This window comes from Dermacentor albipictus, chromosome 5 (genome assembly GCF_038994185.2).
Source record: "Dermacentor albipictus isolate Rhodes 1998 colony chromosome 5, USDA_Dalb.pri_finalv2, whole genome shotgun sequence".
Taxonomy (NCBI): domain Eukaryota; kingdom Metazoa; phylum Arthropoda; class Arachnida; order Ixodida; family Ixodidae; genus Dermacentor; species Dermacentor albipictus.
Genome location: NC_091825.1, coordinates 150,791,029 through 150,814,001, shown reverse-complemented (window position 1 = coordinate 150,814,001; position 22,973 = coordinate 150,791,029). Strand labels below are relative to the sequence as shown.

General features: G+C 43.1%; 2 protein-coding genes, 1 non-coding gene and 1 pseudogene across 3 annotated transcripts in view; 3 read left to right on the top strand and 1 right to left on the bottom strand.

The window, feature by feature from the left end:
• Positions 1-2,152, top strand: part of Dys (Dystrophin) — a 488,311-nt gene extending 486,159 nt beyond the window's left edge. Inside the window, exon 70 of the mRNA XM_065448316.2 lies at positions 6-2,152. Within this exon, the coding sequence (XP_065304388.2) occupies positions 6-52 (47 nt within the window). The 3' untranslated portion in view covers positions 53-2,152. The remainder of the gene's footprint in view (positions 1-5) is intronic.
• Positions 2,153-6,682: 4,530 nt separating this feature from the next.
• TRNAG-UCC (transfer RNA glycine (anticodon UCC)) lies at positions 6,683-6,754 on the bottom strand. Its single transcript has one exon. It is a non-coding gene; the product is annotated as a tRNA-Gly (tRNA).
• A 178-nt stretch (positions 6,755-6,932) lies between these two features.
• Positions 6,933-15,968, top strand: LOC135915287 (src kinase-associated phosphoprotein 2-B-like). The gene is made up of 7 exons (XM_065448311.2): positions 6,933-7,196; positions 7,315-7,593; positions 7,911-8,039; positions 9,730-9,804; positions 9,977-10,191; positions 10,988-11,069; positions 15,190-15,968. Exons 1-7 carry the CDS (start codon positions 7,157-7,159, stop codon positions 15,675-15,677), a joined length of 1,308 nt encoding a protein of 435 aa, XP_065304383.2. The 5' UTR covers positions 6,933-7,156; the 3' UTR covers positions 15,678-15,968.
• Positions 15,969-18,495: 2,527 nt separating this feature from the next.
• On the top strand, positions 18,496-18,673 carry LOC139060634 (U2 spliceosomal RNA; annotated as a pseudogene).
• The last annotated feature ends 4,300 nt before the right edge of the window (positions 18,674-22,973 follow it).

The following is a 22,973-nucleotide window of genomic DNA, read 5'->3' as shown; positions in this document are numbered from 1 at the left end:
TTAAGGTCAGCCAGATGAGAACGGAATTCAGTTGAGCCCCATTGAAAAATGACCGCCACGGCAGTCCTCCTAGCATTGCTGTTGTTCGAGCTGTCCTTGTGTACAGGATCATGAGCTGTCACCATCGCCTTCATATATACCTGCCATACCACCTTTAGTTTTTGTCTTTAACGCCTGGGATGTGTTCCTTCCTGGCTCGATTCCATTCATTTTCATCCGTCGATGCCTGCAAAAAAAAAAAAAAGAAATTGATGTGCATTTAATGCAGTTGCTTTTCTGGTGATGAGTTTTATGCTGGTGTTGATTGCATTGAAACAGGTGCAGAAGGGGTAGAGCATGTCGACACAAGCAAACAGAGTTGGCAAAAGAGACAAACAGCAGTGTGCAATTGTTAACCTTGGAACAATTGACCTGCCATTGCTACTGCTGTTTATTGTTTAAGCAGACAAGCTTTTTTGTATGAGACATCCACTCTTGATGGTTATTGAGTGAGAAGTTAAGCAGCAGTGTAGAGGCATCTTCTGAAAGGGTTGTGAAACCACCAAGTCTTGGCCTTGTGAATGTTGAGAAGAGCAGCTGTCTTCATTTTAGTGGGGAATTTTTACATAATTTTATACCCTCCAGAACTGCTGCAGGGAATGTTTAGGTGGGCCTAATGCATGTTTTATATTTATTTTTGCATGGCTTCAAATGGCCTGCAGTGAAATAACAGGTTTAGTCTGAAAGTTGCAATAAAGGGTTTTTGTTACGTCAGTAAGTTTTGCTAGAACCTAGTTTATATTACTGGTGCACGTGAGAACTCGTTATCTAATATATTCCTGTTTTGCAACAGTATTGAGGCTTGTCCGAATGTTTCCCGCATATTCAGTGTTCTCGTTTTGTTTTCTCGTCTGGGTCAAATTAAATGGAAATCAACTCTCTGGCTCAGTGGTTTTACTGGTGTAGGAAATTCTTAGAGCAAGTTTTTCAGTGCAGCTACTGAGGAGAAGCAATAACGAATTTAAGAAGGATGGCTGGTAAACGGTTTTAATCCTGTATAATGTGGAGCTTTGGTGTATGATACCACCAAGTGTTATTTTAAAATAACTTAACACTTTACCATAGATTCTAACATGGTTCTCCTCTTTTTCTTTTTTATTTCTTTATCTATTCACTTCCATAACAAAGGTGTATCTCTTATTTCTGGCTTGATATGGAATCTGTTTATATATGTGAGAGATGGCAGCTTCTTATTTCTATAATAACCGATGCAGCTTGACACTTTGGCCAGTGTTATGCTGCAAAGAAGTCATATCATTTTGGTAGCTGAGCACAAGGGTAAAGCTAAATCTGTGCTTCCGGATGGACAAAGTGACGAACACGTTACCAATGGCATGTGGCTGTGCCATATTACATTTGGCATTTTATTTGGTGCTGCAGCTATACATATCACAGTGTCCTATGCCTTTTGTTAATTTTGGTGTGAAACATGGAACATCACTGAATAGCTGAGAGCATGCAGACACTGTCCCTAACATGCATTCATTGACGTGTATGGTAAGCCACATAGCTTCTCTCTAGGTTTGTAATATCTTACATGCTTCAATTAACCCTGACCTAAATGGTATGGGTTGTTGCAGTCTTGTACAGCGATTGTGATGCACCTAGTGTGCATTGAATGGGTCTTTGTAAGCCACTTTGCATGACAGTTGATTCCATGAATAAGTGTTTTCATAGATGTCACATCCCCGGTTGACAAAGCTGACCGAGGTGTAGGAACTTCAACTTGACATGTATGCTCTGAAAGTTCTGTAAAAGGTGTATACTCCTGTTAACGTTCTCTTCAGGCTGCACCAAGACTGAAAATGTTGCTCTGTCAAGTCAGCAAGTGAATGATATGCGTAGCCATGAAACGTTGCACGTGTGGTGTCTGCATGGATCGTTGGACTGACAGAAATGTGATGAGTGGTCATATTAGCATTACTGTGCATATCAGACTTCCATTTATCGTGAGCCATTGTCATTTTTTAGCTGCATTGTTGAAACAATTTGTATACTGTCTTTTTGTTTCATTCAAACTTCCATTGTACAACTCGACAGATGTGTTCATCATGTACGAGTACTTTATATGATGACGAAGAAAAGAAATAAATGATGCAGTTAGGTGACCTGATGCACTGTGTTTGTCTTCTTTCTTTTGTTTTAATGATCTTCTTTTAAATTTAAGCCACATGTTCCATAGCATGAACATGCCAAGGTATATATCACCACCGGAACAGCACTACACGACAGCACTGCTGGTTCATGATATAATCGTAGCGTAGTTGTGTCCGTTTTTTTATTTATATATACTTTTTAAATTTCAGTCCCCACTTAAAGGGGCCCTGAACACTTTTTGAAGATAGTGAGAAAGCATTGCCAATCTGTAGAAGGGGCTCCTGTGAACATGTGAGCCACACATTATTGCGCTGCATGCAGTAGGGAAATTACAATCGTGTGACAAAAACAGCAAAAAAATGCTTGCTCTCACCTCTTCAATGTCATCATGCAGTGTCATCACAAGCAGCGATGCCCACCGATTGGCTGATTTTGGGATCGCGAGAACATTCTCAGTGTACTATTATATTGCTAATTATGAGTTAAATAAATGGAGATTATATACTGTAAAACCCAGTTTAATCGACATTATAAAAACTGAGAAAAATTTGAAGATAAGCAAATAAAACAAAAATATAAGCTCCTAGCTGCGCATAGACCAAACAGCCTTTCGAAATACGAGGCAGTAGCTGCTAAATTTCTTGCGAAAGCTTAATATACCAGGAGGGGTATGTTAGGTAAATCACTTTTGTGAGATATGCAACTCTGAATACGATACGTCGGGCATCTAATGGGCAAAAGCAATCCTCACACAGAGCCAAGCGAATGCTGGCACACGTGTATAAAAAGTAATAATAACAATAATTGGCCGAGAATACCATCCCAGAGCCACGATATTGTTGCCATGCCTTGCCTTCCACTCTATTATATGCCACTCTTTCACCCACCATTATCGGCTGGATTATTCCATTGATAACGTGGGCATAGCGTCACTATGACCATGCACTGACGAAGCACGACTGGAAAAGGCATAGAAAATTTCTTGTCTCGGCTATTGCAGCGTGCTGATCTGGAAACAAACGCAGAACACCGCAAATAAGCTTAGTGATAACGCTCCGCACACACATGAGCATGTACGCAGTGGAGGTCACCTGTACCTCCTCATGCTTCGTCGGGGGTGAGAATGATGCTCCGCCCGCATTATCATTGAGATCACAGGAAGCCGTGAACGGTGGATGATAGGAGTGGTGTATAATCAAGAATAATTAACTAAAAATGTGGTCCTATCACTTTTCTGCAATACCACAGCTACACACAAAGAATGATAACCTTCAGGTAGTGACCTTTCTTCAACATTCTTGCAGTCAAGATTTCAAGACATCAGGAGCACTGCACGAATGTATATCAAGATAAGAGGAGCGAAATTGATGGAGTTCACATCAAGGGGCCAGGCAAATATTTCGGCTTAACCCAAGTCAGAAAAAAATTTTAACTTAACCCACGGTTTGAGATATCGGAGGCAACGAGGGTTTACTGTATGTCTGTGATCTCGAAAAGAATATTGACGGTCACTTTATCATACGCCAAAGAGGGTGTAGGTGAAAGCCTGTGCGCTCAAGAGACAACCATTAAATTAGTTGACATTCTAATTTGAATGCGTTATTACTTCTTATTACTTGTTTTCTCCCACTAAAGGTCGTGGGTTCGAGCAAACTAATTAAAGCTACCTTAATTAACTGTGCCTTACTCAACTTCACCCTAGTTAGCACCAAAGGTTGTGGGTTCGAGTGCCTTAATTAACTCAATAATAATTAACTGTGCCTTTTTTTGGCATGATTAGTGGCATCAACATAGCGATGTGGAAGAAGACAACGATGAACGTGCGAGAAGTGGCATGAGCACTCTAATTTCTGTACCTCGCAGTGTGACCTTGAAACATAGAGATCTAAGGCCTTCACCTTAAAACTGAAAAATCATTTCATTTTTGCACCACTGGTCTGCAAGGAACAGCTGCACATAGCGGCGTATGCTGTGCATGGCCTCCGAAATTATCAGCTGTTTTCTGCTTAGCACAGTCTATTGTGACTGCCACAGGGTGCTGACAGAGTGCTGCAACGAGCCCTCTCGCCCACGAGACACTTAATTATAAGAGCAAGTCTTTGCTCCCTTTGCTTCTCCTCTGTGTAGCTTCCAATGTGCTAGTGGGAACAAAACAAATGAGAAAGCCACTCATCAATGCGATAACTACATCCAACTCCACTTATACTTGAAGGAATCTAAACATGTTCGCTGCAGGAGGTTCGTGAGGAAACATCCGTTATTAGTAAGTCGTTCTATGATTAGCTAATAATGTGTTTCAGGGCCTCTTTATGTAATATTTGTGCAAATATGGCATGCTACATTTTACATGTCTTAAATGCATAAACATCTGCCACAATAGCAAATACTTATGTGGTCCATAGCATAAATGATAGAACGTAGATCACGTTTCACTATTGTTAACACTGGGTAGGATTTGTTGATGTCTCCTATTATATATTTATTAAGTAATGAATATTGAATTCTCTAGGAATCAATATTGTAGTTACTGCAATTAGAAAAAAGAACTTAGTTGTTGTATTAGAAAAGCACTGAAGTGTGGGAAGAAATAGGTGTGTGGTTAGGGGAAAGAGATACAAACACAGGTGATCTTCTTTCTTCTAACTACACACCTATTTCTTCCTGCACTTCAGTGCTTTGTGCTGCTTTTACCTTGTGAACTTTGCCCAAATAACTATCCTGATATAACTCAATGCCTTGTACATTGGCAAAGGCCCCACATAGTTGCTTCATACCGTCCATGAGTGGTGCAGTGAATCGGAGCTGTCAGACCTGCACTGATCACCCTTACCCACTGTGACTTCTTTGGGCATGGCACCTATTGGGTGTCGAGCTCTAAAATTAAAAAAAAAAGATAATGTAAACGTTATGGCCACAGGGTTTGCATTTTCGACTTGGTTTCATATCCAATTTATAGAAGCATGTGTATTTAGGTTTTGTCACTGAAGTTTGTGACAAAGTGCTTGGCATGTTCAGTTTCCAGTGTGCTTTGAATGCACCCAGCATGGTGCAATGTTCTTTATCACTGACTAGAAAAAAAAAGTAGTGAAAGTTATAACAAAAGTTGTCATGCTAAAGCCACTTTGCTGTAGTTGTAAGCAACTGCAAATAAAAAAAAAAAACTGGGTTTTCTATTTCGTCAAAATCAACAATTTTGCTCACTGCTGCTGACTGATTGCATCAACTGTAGTTGTGTCTACCATGTAATTGAAGCAATATAGTGTGCAGTGGGGCACTCACAAATCAATACTTGTTTGCTTCAAAGTAGAGGACTTGGTTTTCAGGTCCATATCAGTAGAAAAGTACATTTTTATTACGTTGTTACCACTATTATAATTAGAAACTAAGTAACTGTAAGCTTTTGGACAGGAGTAAATCCTACGTAATAGTTAGGTACATAACTAGCAGCCTCAACTGTATTAGAATTAGTATTTTTCATTTTGAAAGTGAAGAACATAGCGGGCAACCAAATACTTGAGACTGCTAATACAAATCTGATAATAATGTGTGCTGGTCTGTTCCTTTTCATAGAACAGCACAGGTAGTGTGCTATCAACCAATTTGCACAACTACTTATTTTCAACCTTTTCTGGCGTGACAATGCTGTACTATATTAACTGATGGTGCAATGAATATTATGAAAGGCAAGTGCATGCAATAATGTGGTTCTCATTATGAACACAGCGCTCATTCAACACTCCCCCAAACTTCTAATCATGATAATGCAGCTATGTCATTAACAAATGCTACATTTGGGGTTAGCAACTGAGCTCCATTAACCGGTGTTAATAAATGTACCATTACCAACTGCAATTATAACACACATATGTGAAGAGCACTTCCTAATTTACAGCAACTGTATGTATAGCAATTAACCTTTTTTGTAAGTAGCAACCCTGTCTTTATGTTGATTAGCAAACATCAGTTAATTAGGCTGGCCAGTGTCAATTTCCGAACTTGGGCCTCTCGTATGGCAGCTGATTTTCGACCATGTAGTAATTGAGGCTGCCCCTGGCTAAAGCCCCTAGAGAAAACGTTTTTATCTGGAGACCTTACCTCTGGCAAGACTCGCTAGCAATGCAGAGCCATTGTTGCACCAAGTATCTTTGTCCCATTATAGTAGTTCCACTTTTTACTGTTGGACAATCGAGAATTCCTATGCTTCGGATGTCCAGAATTTTTCATGGTCAGGTCCCATAGCTGGTATCGCTCGTCCAACGAAACAGATTGAAGTTCCCACACATTCTTGCGCAACACAGTGCAGGATATGTTTTGCAAAATCTTTAAAACGATCCGTCACGGACGTACATGACCTTGTTGAGTTTCTCTGCAAGACAAAACGAAAAAAAAAAATAATAATAATGTTAGTGTCGTCGATCACTATGCATATGTCTCAAAACAGTCTTCGCGCACTCCTCAGAGTGACGAGTACGGTTCAAAACGCTAGCCATTCATTTATCTTGCGTAAATAACTATTAAAAAAAAAAAAGCTTGAAATAAAAAGCATTGCGTCGGCCGGGAATCGAACCCGGGTCAACTGCTTGGAAGGCAGCTATGCTAACCACTATACCACCGACGCCGACGGAATGGGTCATGTAACAACCCTATGTCATCTATTACATTTGGCACATTGTTACACATTTGCAGTGATTCGCGTATTATTGGTGCAATTAAGTACTCAACACAACTGTTTCCTTCCACAACGACCACACTGGAACAGCATTACAAGGCTTTCTCAATACGAACGAGATACGAGGAAGCGGCTCAGCGTCACAACTAGCGGACTTTCGTTGGTTTTGTTTTCGTGTTTTCATTTTGATCCTTCGTAGCTTCCGTTGCAGGAAGGTTAGGCCATTGATTTGACAAGCAAGGGAAGTGTGCTATCAACTATCTGACACACAGTCACGCATTGCGTTCGCATGAAGATATGACATAACGTCGCAAGCTAAGTGCGGTCAACCTACGTGCTTGCGACTCCATCATGTTGAAATTCAACGACCAAGTGCGAGAGTTCGTTAAAGGTTTGTCATATTCGTAACGGGGTGTGGTGAGGTCGAGCATGCATTAAAAGTTTGCGATGACAGTTTTGGCTACTTTGGCGATCGCGTATCGTAATGATTTTCACTTCTTTGTTTCCAGATGTCAACGCATTCTTAGCTGTAGATTTGCAGAATGAAAAGCTGTCGCCAGCCGCGTCATCGGCAAGAACAGAACTTCAGCTAAAACTGCAGCGGTTATGTCAGGAGTACCCACGTCTCTTGCTGTCCCTCGACATTACAAGTGCCGAACAAATGCAGGGCTGGAAACTGCCTCGGCCTCTTTCAAGCCCGCATCCTTACATCGACATGCAAATTGGAGGCGTGCTGCCTCGGGAGGCTTCAGTAGAGAATCGGACAGCCGCTGATGATTCAAACAACGGTACGTGCATCGCTAGCCTCACTGTAGTGCTATGAGGAATGTGTAGCATCACTTCATAAACGCGACAAGTTATGCAGTCTTTAAAGTGCCTGCGCGTGCGTGTGTGTTTAGAAATAATTTTAATAATAATAACTACTGTATAGCAGTACACGGGCATAGCCTAATAAACCATAAAAAATCTTGCCCACTCTGATCTAGCCGTACCTTTCGTTCAAGTCACATGCACGTTAAAGCAGTGTATCAAGTGAACTTTTGCTTACTTGATCAATAGCTCTCTTAACATCTACTCTGCATGAAAATTTATGTTTCTCTCACAGATTATGTTTACTCTGAGGCTGTGCTACTGGAAGACACCCCTGGGGAGGTAACTGAACCAACAGCTGCAAAACTACCAAAAGCGGCTTTGTCAAGGACTTCATCAGAGCTTGAAGAACAGGCTGAGGATGGTAAGCACACAGGCATGAAGCTCTTCAGTGAACTCATTACTTATGTGGCTGCCTTCCACAATTGGAATGCCCCCAAAAGGGATAACTTCAACACCCTTATATGCAAGACTTTCAAGATTGCCCTTGGCCTACCGGAGTCCATGAGCACTGCTTGTCTGCTACAGCTGGGGGTATACAAAACCCTTGAGGAAATCGTGGATGCGCAAAGAGCCTCACAACTCTAATGCATGTCCCTGACAGCTACGGGTTGGCATATCCTGCAGAAACTCTGCTTCAATTACCACATCCAACACGGTCAGAAACGGGCCATTCCACCTGACCTCAGCAACATGCTGATCGCCGCCCCTATTTCTCATAATGTGCGCCCCAAACATAACAGGGGCCGACACCAGGCCTGTGCCAAGGCACTGCTGTGCTCCTTTCGTGGGAAGAGGACTATGCACTTCGTAGATACGGCAGAATACACACAAGAACACCGGTTCACAGTGGTGGTCATAGACGTTCACTCCCGGCTTACACATATGTGTAGTGTCAGCACGGAATACTCAGAAACAGCGGAAGAGGTTGTGATTGCGCTTACCGACCCCCTTTGCGAGGTAGTTCTTAGCGACTCACAATCCACAGTTCGTAACTTCGTGCGGGGACGCATTTCCTCCGAAGCTCTCCAGATCCTAAGGAAAGCTGGTCGACAGCACTTCGCTAGCACCGCGATCATGTGGTTCCCAGCTCACGTCGCCACCACCACTGACGAGGGCCCCCCTAGCTTGAACGAGGTAGCACACCGCTCTGCATGAGAAATGACGCATTGCGTAGAGTCGGAGACCCCCTCTTCGAGTTCGAACCTCCTGGTTCGAAACACGCAAGAACGCTTAGTCAGACAATGGCATCACCAAGCACTACCAGCTAGGCAGGTGGATATTGCCCTCACCTCACCCTAAACTGATACGTCGCCAGGCAGTCATCAGGCAGGTGCAATGGCGGCAAATTTTCCCCGCGCAATACCCGAGTGCTCTTTGCAAGTTATGTCAGGCAACTAGAGCGACGCTCTTGCACAAGTTGTGGGTGTGTCCTGTTTTATGAGCTAAAATGGCAGTAGCTCCGGAGGCTCTAGTATCGAAGTGGTCCGCTGCTCTCTGCAGCTCCAACCTCAAGACGCAAGAGTGGGCAGTCCAGCGGGCCCGAGAGGCAGCAACGAGGCAAGGCCTCGAAGTCCCCTCACGGGAGACCTGAGCCCGGGTCGTTAAACTTTGCCGGATTTACAATAAAGTTGTTTCCATCCATTCAGTGAGCTGGTCACAATTTTCGATGCTTCACAAAATTTGCTGAGATTATTTTTTGTTTGTTAGCTGCATACTTGCTAGCTTGTTTACTTGTATTATCCTCAGGTTACAATTAGGTTATACAGAGGAGGGGCAACTATGTGTAAGGATAAGCAAAAGCGCTGCACAAGAAACAGGCAAACAGGTACACATTTTCAATGAATAACTCCAATGCATGTGAAGAACTTGTGGTGAGAAGTCATAATTAAGCTTGACAGATCTTTTTTTAATTATTAGACAAAGAGTCTACAATACATGTTGACTCTGTTTCTATCTTAATCCATTTCTTTTCTTTCTAGTCGTGTTCTTGCTTTATGTCTACCATTGCTACAAGACAATTGACTACATCTGCTACGAAAATGTTATTGCAGGCCCCCTTATTGACATTCCAGCGAGTGAGATGTCCAAGGCTGACAAGACAGGCTTCCTCGAGAAAAAAGGAAAAGGTTTGTGCATACATCCATCAATTTCTAAGCTGTGCTGCATGTTACAGCCAGCAGCATCTTTGTTGCAGTGTTCAATCTTGATTTGATTGGTAGCTACAAAGGTCCAGAACTTTCATTTAAACTCAGGCAGATAACTTTTACACCCCTCCATTGGCTCTGCTCTCTTGTGCAGAGAGGCTGGGAGGCCTGCTTAGTCCTTTCCAGAAGCGCTGGTGTGCTGTCCGGGATGGCTTCCTCTTCCTGTACGAGAAGCCAACTGACAAACGTCAGAAGGGGCAGATAGCACTGACAATGTACGAGGCACGGCCATTTGTCTACACCTCCAAAGATGCTTCCAAGAAGGATGCTGCCTTTGAAATTGTCTGTCCTGGCAAGAAAACCTATCAGGTTAGAGTTTACTTACTCATTATTAATTTTTGACTGAATGTACCTTACTATGCTTTTATGCAAAATCAAGAATTTCTGAAGAGTAAACTGCTTGCTGTACAGTACTGTTTGCTAAGCGTTTGTTGTATCCTCCTTTGAATATTGTGTTATAGTATTTGGTGCTTTTTGCTCATTCCAAATTTGCTTGACACTGAAGTCTTGTAGACCCTCAGCAAATAAGGATATAGTAAAATGCTGCATGGTTGTCAGGTTCCATGCAGCAGATTTTCATTCCTTGAAGGATTCATTGTTTAATACTCTCATAGCAAATAATAAGGTTGCCTAAGGTGCCATTGGCCTTCATGTTTTCGCAAACAGTCTTTTCTTAGGTCACATTTTTCTGGCTTTTCTCAGTTGATCAGACAATTTTCTTAATATGTTTATACAACATGGCAAAAGAAGATGGAATATAAGCAAAGGCTACACAGTCCAAGGCTGCACTGGGATCTTTGGGCAACATTGTGACACAAACATACTTGTAAAGTCATGTCGTTGCTATGGGTGTGCTATTCACGCACGGAAATACAACGCAAGAAATACAGGAAAGTAGGTGGGCCTTCATAGTAGGCAGATAAGTGGATACGAATTATAATGCTTCAGCATATCAAGCCTGGAGATAAGGCAGCTATTTAAAGTTATCTAGATAGCATAGATAGCACTTATCAATAGATTAAAATATTTCATAGGGATCGGCATGTACACTGCCCAACTGTGGCTGTTACTTTTAAAATTTCTTATTATATCTCTTGAATTTCAGTTCATTGCTTTCAACACAAAAGACATGAAGCAGTGGATTTCAGCCATTGAGAAGAACAGTCAAGTTTCTGCATCCACATCATGTAAGTATTTATCTGTCACATCCTAAAGGTTTTCTTCAGCCTGCCAGTAAAGAAGCATTTATCATTGAACAGCTTACACCATCTCACCACACATCGCATTTACAAAGCAGATGGCTTTAAATATCTCTGTTTAAAGTTGCAAAGCATTGTCCTCAAACAAGTACAGCATTTTGTTCACAAAGCACTTTATGGGAATACTTAATAGTAGAGGCCAGAATAGCTTAATAAATGAGAAAGTAAGTTTATATTTGATACTTTGGCAATGTAAAAGCGAATATGTGGACTAACTTAAGTAGAAAGTTCTTTGGTGTAACTTGTGACGAGCTGTATTCAGAAGCTGTGACAAAGCCATTGTAGTGTTGGCGGTGCATGTTTTGAAGATAGTACATCATTAAACGGAGGTCCATTTACATCGCTTTCACCTTTTTTAGCTGACAGGTATGCATATGGATAAATAACTCATACATATGCCTGATCAATTGATCAATGTTGGAACAAAGAAACGTGATTATCTTCATGCAGCATGCGAGCTATGTACAAAATATGAGCATTTGTCCACACGTCCTGTTGCTCAACAGAGATGTGGTCATATAATACTTTTTTTTATGTTGCCAATAGGGGAACATATGTGTTTTGTTAATATTAAAGCAAAATACAAAGAATAAATACCTCCAAGGGATACATTCATTGTGATAACCACATTGAGATGATAAAAGCCTTTCTTCTGATGTTTGGGGCCAAAATTTGAACAGTTTTATTGGCTGTGGCTGTTAATTTAACATACTCACACATGTTGGACATTCAACCTAAAGGGTCTTGTTAAAATTTTCATCAGATTAGGCCTTACTTTCAGAAAGAAACTTTGAAGAACATCCTCTCACTATCCAATTAGGCTTGTCATATGTGCTTTACATTTGCCTACAATTCAAATAACCACAGACCAAAATGATGCCTTCTTTCTGCATACGCTCTCACACTCAAGTGTAGGTGTGAGGGAAAGAAGAGACTAGAAGTCTTGTGGCTTGCTTTGTCAGAGCCTCTGAAAACCTGTGGGGAGTATTATATAGAGCATTCAAGATGATATGTGAAAACAAGGCTGTGTGAACATAGCTGCAAGTGAAAGCAACATTAAATATTCACTAGTATAATCTGCTAAACACTTGTAGGAACTAAACAGAATTTTAATGAGAACATGAAATGTGGTGATCAGGCGTAGTAAACTATATAGTATTTCATCTTGATGATAGCTATGCCGCAGATGCTAATAGGAAGGCACGTCTAAGGGCTGTTCTAGCTTTATGGTGTTGCACTTTTGATAAAGCAAGCACGTGTTGAAGACTTTTCTACAGAAACTGAATCCTTTGTGGAATAAAAGGTGCTGAAATGACTTTTTGTACAGACAGACGATTCATCTTAGCAGACACTCCATTGCAGCAGTTCTATATATAAAGGCATTCAACGAGAAATTACTGTTGCCATATCTTTATTGAAATGCATCTACTAAAACAACGTTGAAGTATTTATGCCGAAGCCCATGTAAGATTTTGTAGAACTGCTAAGAGAAAAATTTATTCTCAATGTACTAAAAAGTTTGCATTCTGCTGAAAGCATGATTCTACTGCCAGAAAGGTCTAAAATCTGCTACATATAGTGTAGGTTTCATTAGAATGACAATAGTACTTGGCAAGAGCTGATAATGCTGTCTGTGATCTATCATTGGGCAAAGTCACGTTTGGCAAACTGCCTCGTTGGCTGTTTATGAATTTTCTTTTTTCACTCATCAGCAGTTGTCATCATCACATGCAGGAGCAGTAGTTAGCTGGTATATGGCTTAAGTGCCTTGGTAGCACATGTGTCTCTGCAGTATGCAGACACCCAAATGTGGAGCAGTGTGGCAGCAACATGAAAGATCATATTGCAGGGTTAAACATAAAAGAAATGCATGTGCGACACAACTTTCACATTTTGGATGGTCTTATTATTCACAGACGTTTGATCATGGATTTTAGGTGAGATGACACCTGTTCTCCAAATTGTTGCCATAGTGGCTCACAGTATTATTATTTGAGATGCTCCCACCATAAAATCGGAGGTGTGGTAGGCAGCCCACATATTCGTTCCCCTGGCTACATATGATTAGTTCAAGTATGTGTGAACATGTATGCCGTCACGAAATCTTAGAGGGCCTCTCACCAGGGCTGGCCATCTTGAGTTGACAAGCGCAGTGCATACAATGTGCTGTAATTATCATGTCTGCTAAGTATTACATCCCCACGTGCCGCAGAAAGGGCTTGCATTTAAGAACAAATGCTGTTTGCCCTTCTCTTCGCGGGTGCCGCACTCCCAGCTGGAGAGTCGACATTAGTCGCGCAGATGCGCCTACGTACATGGTAGTGCTGTGACATCACTCATAGTGACACATGACTGCGAGAATTATTCAAGGCAACATCACTTATTTGTTTAATATGTTGCTTGAATGAAGGAACCAAAGGTTAGAGAAATAATAAAAAATACAACCCAAATGTCTGCATATCTTTGTTTTACTTCATTCTGTAGCAAGAGAGATGTACTTCCATTTTGTCTGCTTGTTTCCATGTTGTACAGTCATGCGCACAGTTAATTAACCTATTCATTTTCAACCGTGCTCCAGCGCCGCGCTTGTGCACTTTCGTCCTCTTGTGTCACTGAGTTATACCGCTAATCAGGTGTTCTCGTGAAGAGCACGCAAAATCGCATGCGAGACTGTCAGAGGAATTGCACAACTCAGCAAAAATGCGAGAGGTACAGAAAAGAAGGCAGGGCCCACAACATTTTCGTCACACGATCCTCCTGCTCTTGTACGGGAGAACGCATGAAAGGAATTTCACTTGCAGAGGCTAGACGGGAAAATGGAGAGAGTTCCTATGTTGGCCGTGACACTCTACTCCTGATATCATGGATTTATGGCATTTCAAGTATTTCCGCTCTTAATGAACTAATTTGAAAATATTCTTGCGGTAGAGCACTCCTCACAGGGCATGTAATAACTTCCAGTATGCTATACAAAAATTTGCTATGTGGCCTTGTGAGGGGCTCTTCAAAGGGATGAAAAAAACAAAGAAACTTCCCAAATTTGTGTAGCTGATGTTTTCTTATTGCTCTATCTGAAACAAACTCACACGCAATCTCTTTTCTATAAATTACCCGGTATAAATCCCTTCCATCCATGCACTACCACTATGCTTTTGCTATGTAGCGGTAACTTTTGATGCGCGCCAGTGTTCCCCGATTTGTCGCTAACACCAGTTCTGCTTCCGAGGTTTCTGCTTCTGAGGATTCCATTTCCGGTTGTTTTGCTTCCAGGATTTCTGGTTCCTAAATTTTCACTTGTTGCACATTCGCATCTCAGTGCAGCAGTGATGTCGCTTCCACTTGGAACCAGAAGTTGGCACTAAGTAAATTCCACTTGACACCAGAAGCTGAGGGGGTGAACGAGGGAAGGGCACGGAGGAGGAGTGCAGTAGGTTGGCAGTACTTAAACTGGTCGGCGAAAGCATGTACAAAGGGGCCATGGAGGGCCTTGTACAGTCAATTGCCATTAATTTTACGTCACCAGAACTGTAAAATTGATTTGAAATTGCCTGACTCGTCACATAAAACGATATTAAAAAACATATAGGCAACTTTTAAGACTTTCGAATACATTATATCAAGAAAGGGTGGAATAAGTGGAATTGTCTGATTGACAGATAACTGCTAACCGAAGTTAATGGATGTCTCCAATATTTGCCTTAAATATGTGGTCAGCATCTTTTATACTATAAAAAAATATTCGCTGTGGTTGCTTAGTGGCTGTGGTGTTGAGCTGCTAAGCACGAGGTCGCGGGCTTGAATCCTGGCCACGGCGGCCACATTTTGATGGGGGCGAAATGCGAAAACGCTCGTGTGCTTCAATTTAGCTGCACGTTTAAAGAACCGCAGGTGGTCAAAATTTCCGGAGTCCCCCACTACGGCGTGCCTCATAATCAGATTGTGGTTCTGGTACATAAAACCCCGTAATTTTTTATACTATAAAAGCAAGTGCAGACTCGAAGAGCAAGAAAGGAATTTTGCTCAATATGAGTTTTCCTTTTTTGTGTAGCTGGAGATTTGCACCAAGAAAATGCTGCAGATGTGCGCCAGCCACCTGTGCAGTCATCTGCAAGCAAGTTGCCTTTACCAAGTCCTCGTCAGGAGCCGACACGTGTCCCATCAGTACCAATCACGTCTGAGGCAGACAGAGAACTTGAGTATGAATATGTTGAAGGCCAGACAACCATTACTGCCGTAGAAGATGAAGAGGAACCACTCTATGAAGATGGAGAAAGCTACTTTTCTGATGACACAAAGACAAGTAGCCAGACAGACGAGGAAGTGACAAGTGACTATGAAAGCTGGTACCAGGCCATCTGGGATTGCCATGCGGGACAACCTGATGAACTTTCCTTCAAACGTGGCGACTTGCTTAAAGTTGTGAGTAAAGAGTACGATGAGCACTCCTGGTGGGTTGCCAAGGCACGTGGCAACAAGGCAACAGTGGGCTTCGTGCCAAAGACGTATCTGATGGCAGCCTATGAGAAAGTGCAGTGATACTCTGGTGGATGCATATTACATCATTGTGCTCAAAAGTCACATGTGATGTGCTACTCACTGAAATGGCTGGGGAGAACTGTAGTGTTTAAGACTTTCCCATACGCTTTGCATTCATGGAGTACTGCATAGCAATTGTTATAAAAATGAAAAAGAGTGTGTCTACCTTGTCAACATCACAAATTTAATGTGACATAAAGCTAGTTTTTTAAGCTTTTTAAGCTTTAAGGCGAACTTTGAAGCGTAGCATTTCTGTTTCTTGTCGAGAAATAAAATGTTTATCCTTCACAAGGTTTGGGTGTTGAAAGCAGACAAGCATGGTTCGTAGATCACACGCCAACGATTCGGTCCGCAAAAATATCAAATCGCTGCATGGCGCGGACACAGCTGAAATTTCAAATGAAAGCCCATGCGTCCTTTCTCTTGAATAAGTGCGTTTCCTGTCGGAGATGAGGTCACACGCATAAACGCGATATAATACCCCCAGCTTAGGGTAGCCAACCAAACGCTTTTCTGGCTAACTTCCTTGCCTTCTCCCTTTATTTTCACCTCCTCCTCAGACGCACTGCCTGCAACATCACCAGTTATGGCACGCGATTTCGGTAAGTCATTTGATGCGGCGCGCTCAACAGCGCCACTCGTAGTGCGCCGCGCAGCAGAAAATCATGAGCCATTCCACTCTGTGAAGGTGGATGGCCAGCGAAGCTGGCGAACATATGACACAGAGGTGACAAATGTTGAACATACCTACGGACTCATTTACCGTCATATTTATGCATTCGCGTGGATGACGGGACCGCCGCTCCGAGGAGGCGGAAGAAACTAGACATGCATGGCGTTGACCATCGCTACTAGATACTTTTCAGTTGTAAAACTCCGCCTGGGAGCGGCGCGAGAACGTGACCCTCTGCCGTCTCCTCTCGCGAGGTGGCGCTGCCGCCACGGTTGGCCCGGTTGGCTACAGAAGCTTGCCAAGGCAGCAGCGCGCCGCCGACTCACTGCCAGTTTTTTCTTTTCTTTTGCTGCTTTTCGTGGCGCTAAGTATTCAAAGAATAGCATTTTTACATTGTGCACTCTGTAAAAAGCAGCTAATAGGTGAATGAAGAGGGCAGTGAGGCTTTTCATTTGTGGCATGTTTTATGTACAGATGAAAAAAAATGATAGGACCGGTACAACGCCGGATTGATGAATCTAAGCATGATACATCGATATTCACAAAAGACGCACTTTCTTGGTTGCTACAGCTACCTTGTGACTGCTTTCTAGATGACAGTTTGTATCCCTGGAGTAAAAATGCATCCGCATAACAATGAAGAAATTCAGTACTTCGCACGTGAACGCGAACAAATGCTCTGCACAACCAAGAAGAGAAAGGCGCAGCACCCCTCTAGATCATCTAAAGCCTTCCAAAATATCTCTCCGCAAAGGCCTGCCTCATCCAGGGAAGCTGACACACTTTTGTTAGCAGTCTTCATAAAGCCCAGCATCTTTGGCGTCGGGTGCTTTAAGGAACCTTGCTTGAGACTTCTGCACTCAATTAAGTAACTGTCGCAGCCAACTGCTGGGATTTCAAAGCTTATGTCCACTATGCATAGTTCACATGGTGCGCCCTTTCTGACTTTATGAATGACATATCCACACAGATAATAAACAGCATTGTCCCTTAGGTTTCCTCGAGCATAAGTGTGCTCATTGCAAGCACATTCTGGTGAGCTGCTTGGCTCCAGGCAACTTATCAAAGCCGCCTCAATGGCATTGCGAAAACTTTTTTTTTTTTTACTGGCAGGCTTCTCTCATCTGCTTAAATGTGTCGATGACGCCGACGAGCACAGACAGGGCCTGACATACCTTCCACACTAGCACGTAGCGCTGTTTTAACAGGTGTATACAGGCTTAGAAGACGGAATCTGCGGGAAGTTGATTACAGCAGGACGGGACTCATCACAATCGAAGGAACGCACTAGTCCAATCTATTGCTGAAAAAACGTGAGTGAGGGAATTTCCTAGAAAACAGTGCAACGTGTATGCAGTCACAACAAATGTGAACAGTGTGCCTTACCTCCAGTGAATCTTGATAATTAACTGGCTGTCGAAACATAGAGCGCAACTGGACGCGGCAGATCATCGACAATGTCTAAAGTCGACATCAGAGTTACTCGCAGCGACTTTGCCCTTTGTTGTGATGCAAAAAGCTTCAGGTTCTTTTGAATTGCACTCTGTTCTGTCAAGTTTAGCTGTTCCGAAAAATCTTTGATGACCTGAAATGATTAGTGCAACAAGTTTATAGCCCTTGGGAAATGCGCACGAAGTTCAAAGCCGGTGGCCTGGTACACTATTTCGTCGTAGAATGCTCGCAAGTTTTTAAAAAAACACACAAAAAACAGGAGTGAAAACAGACAAAGTGATAATTAGGAAGGGCGCGGCACCCTCCCTAGCTATCACTTCATCTCTTTCTCGTGGTTTTTCTTGTTTCTTTGCCTTTTCATTGTTCCATTGCAGGCATGTTTGCTCACAAGGCGAGCAGAATTTTCCTGGCATACAAATCAGAAACACGAGCAAAACGTGGCACGCTGCTGCGCTCATCGGCGTCTCTGTCCGCCCGCACAAACGTTGCGCGCACCGCCCGCCTTCGGGCCGATAGTGTCGCGCGCGCCACCCCGCGGGCGCGACAGAAAGGGGTCAGGTGCCGCGGCGGAGTTTGACAACTGAAACCAATCTAGTAACGTTGGCGTTGACCGCCACCGTGGGAGAACGGAAGGAAAAGAAAAGAGACACGCAGGCGCTTGGAACGCCGAAAGAGGGCGGTGCGAGTGTAGACATGACCGACGCGGGCCAAAGTGTAGTATCTGTTATTATCAGCTTAATATCTGATACGGGTTGTATCACCCAGCCCAAGATAATGTATTTTTGCAAGTTGGCGGAATGCTTGAAGCCTGCTTCACCTCCGCCGCGGGTCAGCCCGGTACCGCACTATCTTCAGGATCGACCCGCGGTTATTGGTCTACGGACATCAATTCGCTGGAAGCTAGCTTCGCTGTAAAAGGGAAAATTGTGCGCATCTATCGACAATGATTGTCAATGTATGCGAATAGCAGAATGCTTCTTGAAACATGTCCACCTTATTAAAGGAATGATGCTCTTGTTGGTTTGTTGCAGTGAACATATTTTGGTAGCGTTCGTTCTTTCATTCCATTATACAGCAGTGAAAAGAACCACTAACCAGCATATCTGAAGTCGTAGTATAGGTGACTCTACATAAAGCTGATCCATTTTATGTGCATTGTCTCCAGCGGTGCGAGCTCCGGCTAATGCCGCTGGATCCTCTTTTCCTGCAGCCGCCGCAACGGGAGAGGGCGGCGGGAGAAATGGAGGACAGCTCTTCGTGAGCGCACCACCACTGCATTTAAACCTTCAGACGCCACAAAGCTGCACTCTTCGACAAATGTACACCCTTTGGGGTGTACAATAATCGTCATCTGCCTTAAGTTGCTTGCGTTTCCGTTCTTGAGAACGCTGCGCTCGCTACTTTCCTGTCGAGAAGGCTCTGTCGTGCTGATTACGCGTGCTTGCCTTTCGTGACTTGAAAGTACCGGGCTCACAGCTTTAAAGAAAGGAAATGCGGAGAAGACAGATGACGATTATCGTTGTACGGCAAGCTATGAGGCAACGGGTGTAGAGTGCGCACGACCGCTCGTGCATATCGGTCCGTTTGCTCTTTAAAAAGTTTACACCCTTTGGGTCGTATCTTGTCCCACAATGATAATCGTCATCTGTCTTGCCCACGTTTACTCTCTTTAACGCTGCTAGCCCAGTACTTTCAAGTCACGAATGGCTTGCGCATTATCAGCGTAACACAACATTCTCGACAGGAAAGTAGCGAGCTCTGAGTTTTCAAGAAAGGAAACGCAAGCAAGGCAGGTTACGGTTATCGTTGTGGGACAAGATAAGCCCCAAAGAGCGAAAACTTGTTTCAACATTAGTATTTAATTGTATTAATTAGTATTTATTAGTAATTAGTATTTGTATTAACGGTGAAAGTACAACCAACACCGACTACGAAACAGGCGAAAGAAGCAAAGAAAGCTATACCGCGCTTTAATGTCATGTTTGCCACATAGCTCAATTAGGTGCCTTCAAATGCACGTATTGCTTAAGAGGAAGCTTTAGCTCGAGTGCTCCTATCTAAATACACGTAAAAGGATAATTCGTTTTTCTCGGCAACCACTGCACCGAATTTGACGGGATTTGTTGCATTTAAAGGAAAAACTTAAAATCTAATGACTGTTTGTTTCGAATGTTCGATTTAAGTTGTCAAGTTTTTATTAAAAATTGGCAAACATCGCGAATTTTCAGCAAACGAAACTATAAAGTTTACAACTCCATAACTCGGCAAGAAAAAATGATATCGCAATTCTGTGAATTGTACCCAATAGCACATCTAAAGCGGACAAATATGACATCTTACGCAGCAATATAAAGGACTTTATTAATATGTAATTAAAACTTTTGCAGAACCCTGGTAAACAACGTAACAAATTTACGTAAGATGTAAAATGACATATGAAATTTGTCCGCTTTGAATGATCTAATGGATGCCGTTTACAGAATCGCGTTATCTGTTCTTGATGCAGAGCTATTAGTTTGTAAACTTCGTGCTTCTATTTTTTTCGAACTTCTGAATTTTTGAAAATCTTTTTAACAAAGTTCAAGCCCTAAATCAAAATTCTGCTTCCAACAGTCCCTAGAATTTAACTTTATCTCTCAAATGCAACTAATTTCATCAAAATCGGTCCAGGGGTTATCTCAGAAAAACGTTTTTGCGTTTTTACATGTATTTGAATAGGCCGCGTCGGAGTTGGGCCCAAGCTAAAGCTTCCTCTTAAGGACGCACATCTACCTGAGCAATCCTGTGGAGTAGACCGTTCGGGCATCCCGCGACATCAAATGGGCGTGGTATTCTCTGCTACTTGCAATTTGTGCGAGTTTCACGAGCCAGCAGTACCAGCGCAGCACTACGCGATAACGAAATTACTAAAACGCGAAAGCGTGGGCGGTGCAGAGTCGAGTGAAAACGAAACATTTAGACCGGTCGCGTCGTTGTCGAAGGTACGAGCACCGAGCGAACGAGCACATCGAAAGATGAGAGCGAACGCGGCGCGCAGCGGCGGATGAGAAAATCAAAAGCGAAGAGGCGCGAGGAGGAAAGAGAAGAGGGGGTTCAGCGGAATCATGAAGCGGAAGGCGGAGGACGTTATGACGTAAGGGCCGATTTACGCTCGAGCCGCCCATCGCCGCAAGCCGCACCGCACGCTTGCGGTCGCGCAAAAAATTGCACGTATCAAACACTTGTGCACAAATTTCGGTTTACAATGTGTAAGGTATACACTGTGCACACAGTGTAAATGGTAATTTGTGCACAAGTGCTGGATACGCGCAATTTTTCGCGCGACCGCACGCGCGCGGTGCGGCTTGCGGCGATGGGCGGCTCGAGCGTAAATCGGCCCAACTCGTCCCTAAGGGCGAGGAGAAAATCGGGTGAGGAGGAAACCAGCGCGCAAACAAAGCGCAAGCGTAGGGTTCGGACCCACTGATCATCATCAGCAGCAGCCTAATTTATGTCCACGGCAGGACGATGGCCTCTCCCTGCGATCTCCAATTACACCTGTACTGCGCCAACCGATTCCAACTAGCGCCTGCGAATTTCTTAATTTCATGACCCCACCTAGTCTTCTGCCGTCCTCGACTGCGCATTCGTTCTCATGGCACCCATTCTGCAACCGTAATGGTCCATCGGTTATCTAACCTACGCATTACATGACCTGCCCAGTTCCATTTCTTTTTCTTAATGTCAGTTAGATTATCGGCTATGCATAGGCGGAGAGTTTTCATTTTTCCGGGAGGAGGCCGGGGCGGGGGAGGCGTCCAGCTTCCCGGACCATATATATATATATATATATATATATATATATATATATATATATATATATATATATATATATATATATATATATATATATATATATATATATCTTGCACTTGAAGAATTGAGCTATGAAGTGACGGCGTTGTATGAGTATATACCAGACATCATCTACTTCGTGTAATTTAATCTTCCTTCGTGTAATTGTGGCATACTTGGCTATCACTAATACTGCTTCGCCTTTCCGGCGAAACTACAGCCTCTATCTCTCTCTCTCTTCTTTTCCGTGAGTCCGAGTATCAGCGCTCTTGTGAATGACTGCTGTTGATTCTGATTTCTAGTGAATCCGGCTTGGCCTCATTGCGGTTACTGAGTGAATTATACAGTGTTCCCCAACTATCACGCACCAAGACTTCTTTTTTTTTTTAAGAGCAGTTGTGTTACTCGAGGAAAGCCCAGGGCATATTGTTTCCAGTAAAGTGGAGTAGCCGCCAGCAATTCTTTTGTTCCTTAAATTTAATTAGACAATTGCAATTAATTATCGAATTGTAGAAATACTGTCCTAATTACCAAAGTGTCAATGAGGCATTTGTAGGCGACCGCAGGCACCCCAAATGACATCTAACTGCTGTGTTTTCCGTGCAGTACTAATTGCGTGCAATTTTTTCCGACTGGAAAACAAACCTCACGAAATATGAAAAATACCACGTGACTGCGCTCCTACCCGCATCATGAAGCAGTGCCCTCAAATAAGTTGATTGAAAGCAACTGCACTGCTTGTCGCAAACCCAAAGAGAGAGCGCATCACCTTGATAATGGTACGGAAGGAGCACCAACAGCATGTTTCGCGTCCTTACAGCTATTCCTACCTCTCTACGTCACACTTACCCGTCTCTAAAGGCCGACTGATCACACGGATAACAAAAGCCCCTTGATAACGCGGTCGAAGTTCCGCTCTGACCACGCATGAAATGCGAAACGCACTGAAATAGGCATAGGTTATTCCAACCGCACCGCATCGACAGAGTGCGCGCGCAGCTATATTTCGCGCCAGAAACTTCGAATCAAATCCAAAATAAAGTGACCGTTTAGTTTCCATGAGAGTGTATACGTGCTGCAAAAACAGGTTTGTGGCATAAAATAAAAGCGAAATAAACAGCCTGGGAAGTGACCCACGTGTTGAGAAAAGGCAAAACCGATGTGTTCAGGAAAGTAAATAACCACTTATAGATTAGCCGGATGGGAAGTTGTGACACTTGCACAAAAAACAAAAATACATCAGATTTCAGTGTGCCCTTATTGTCCACGAATTCGCAAGCGCCGTTGAACATCAGCTGTTGCCTGGAGGACGTGTTCGAATAGGTCTCCTTTTGCAG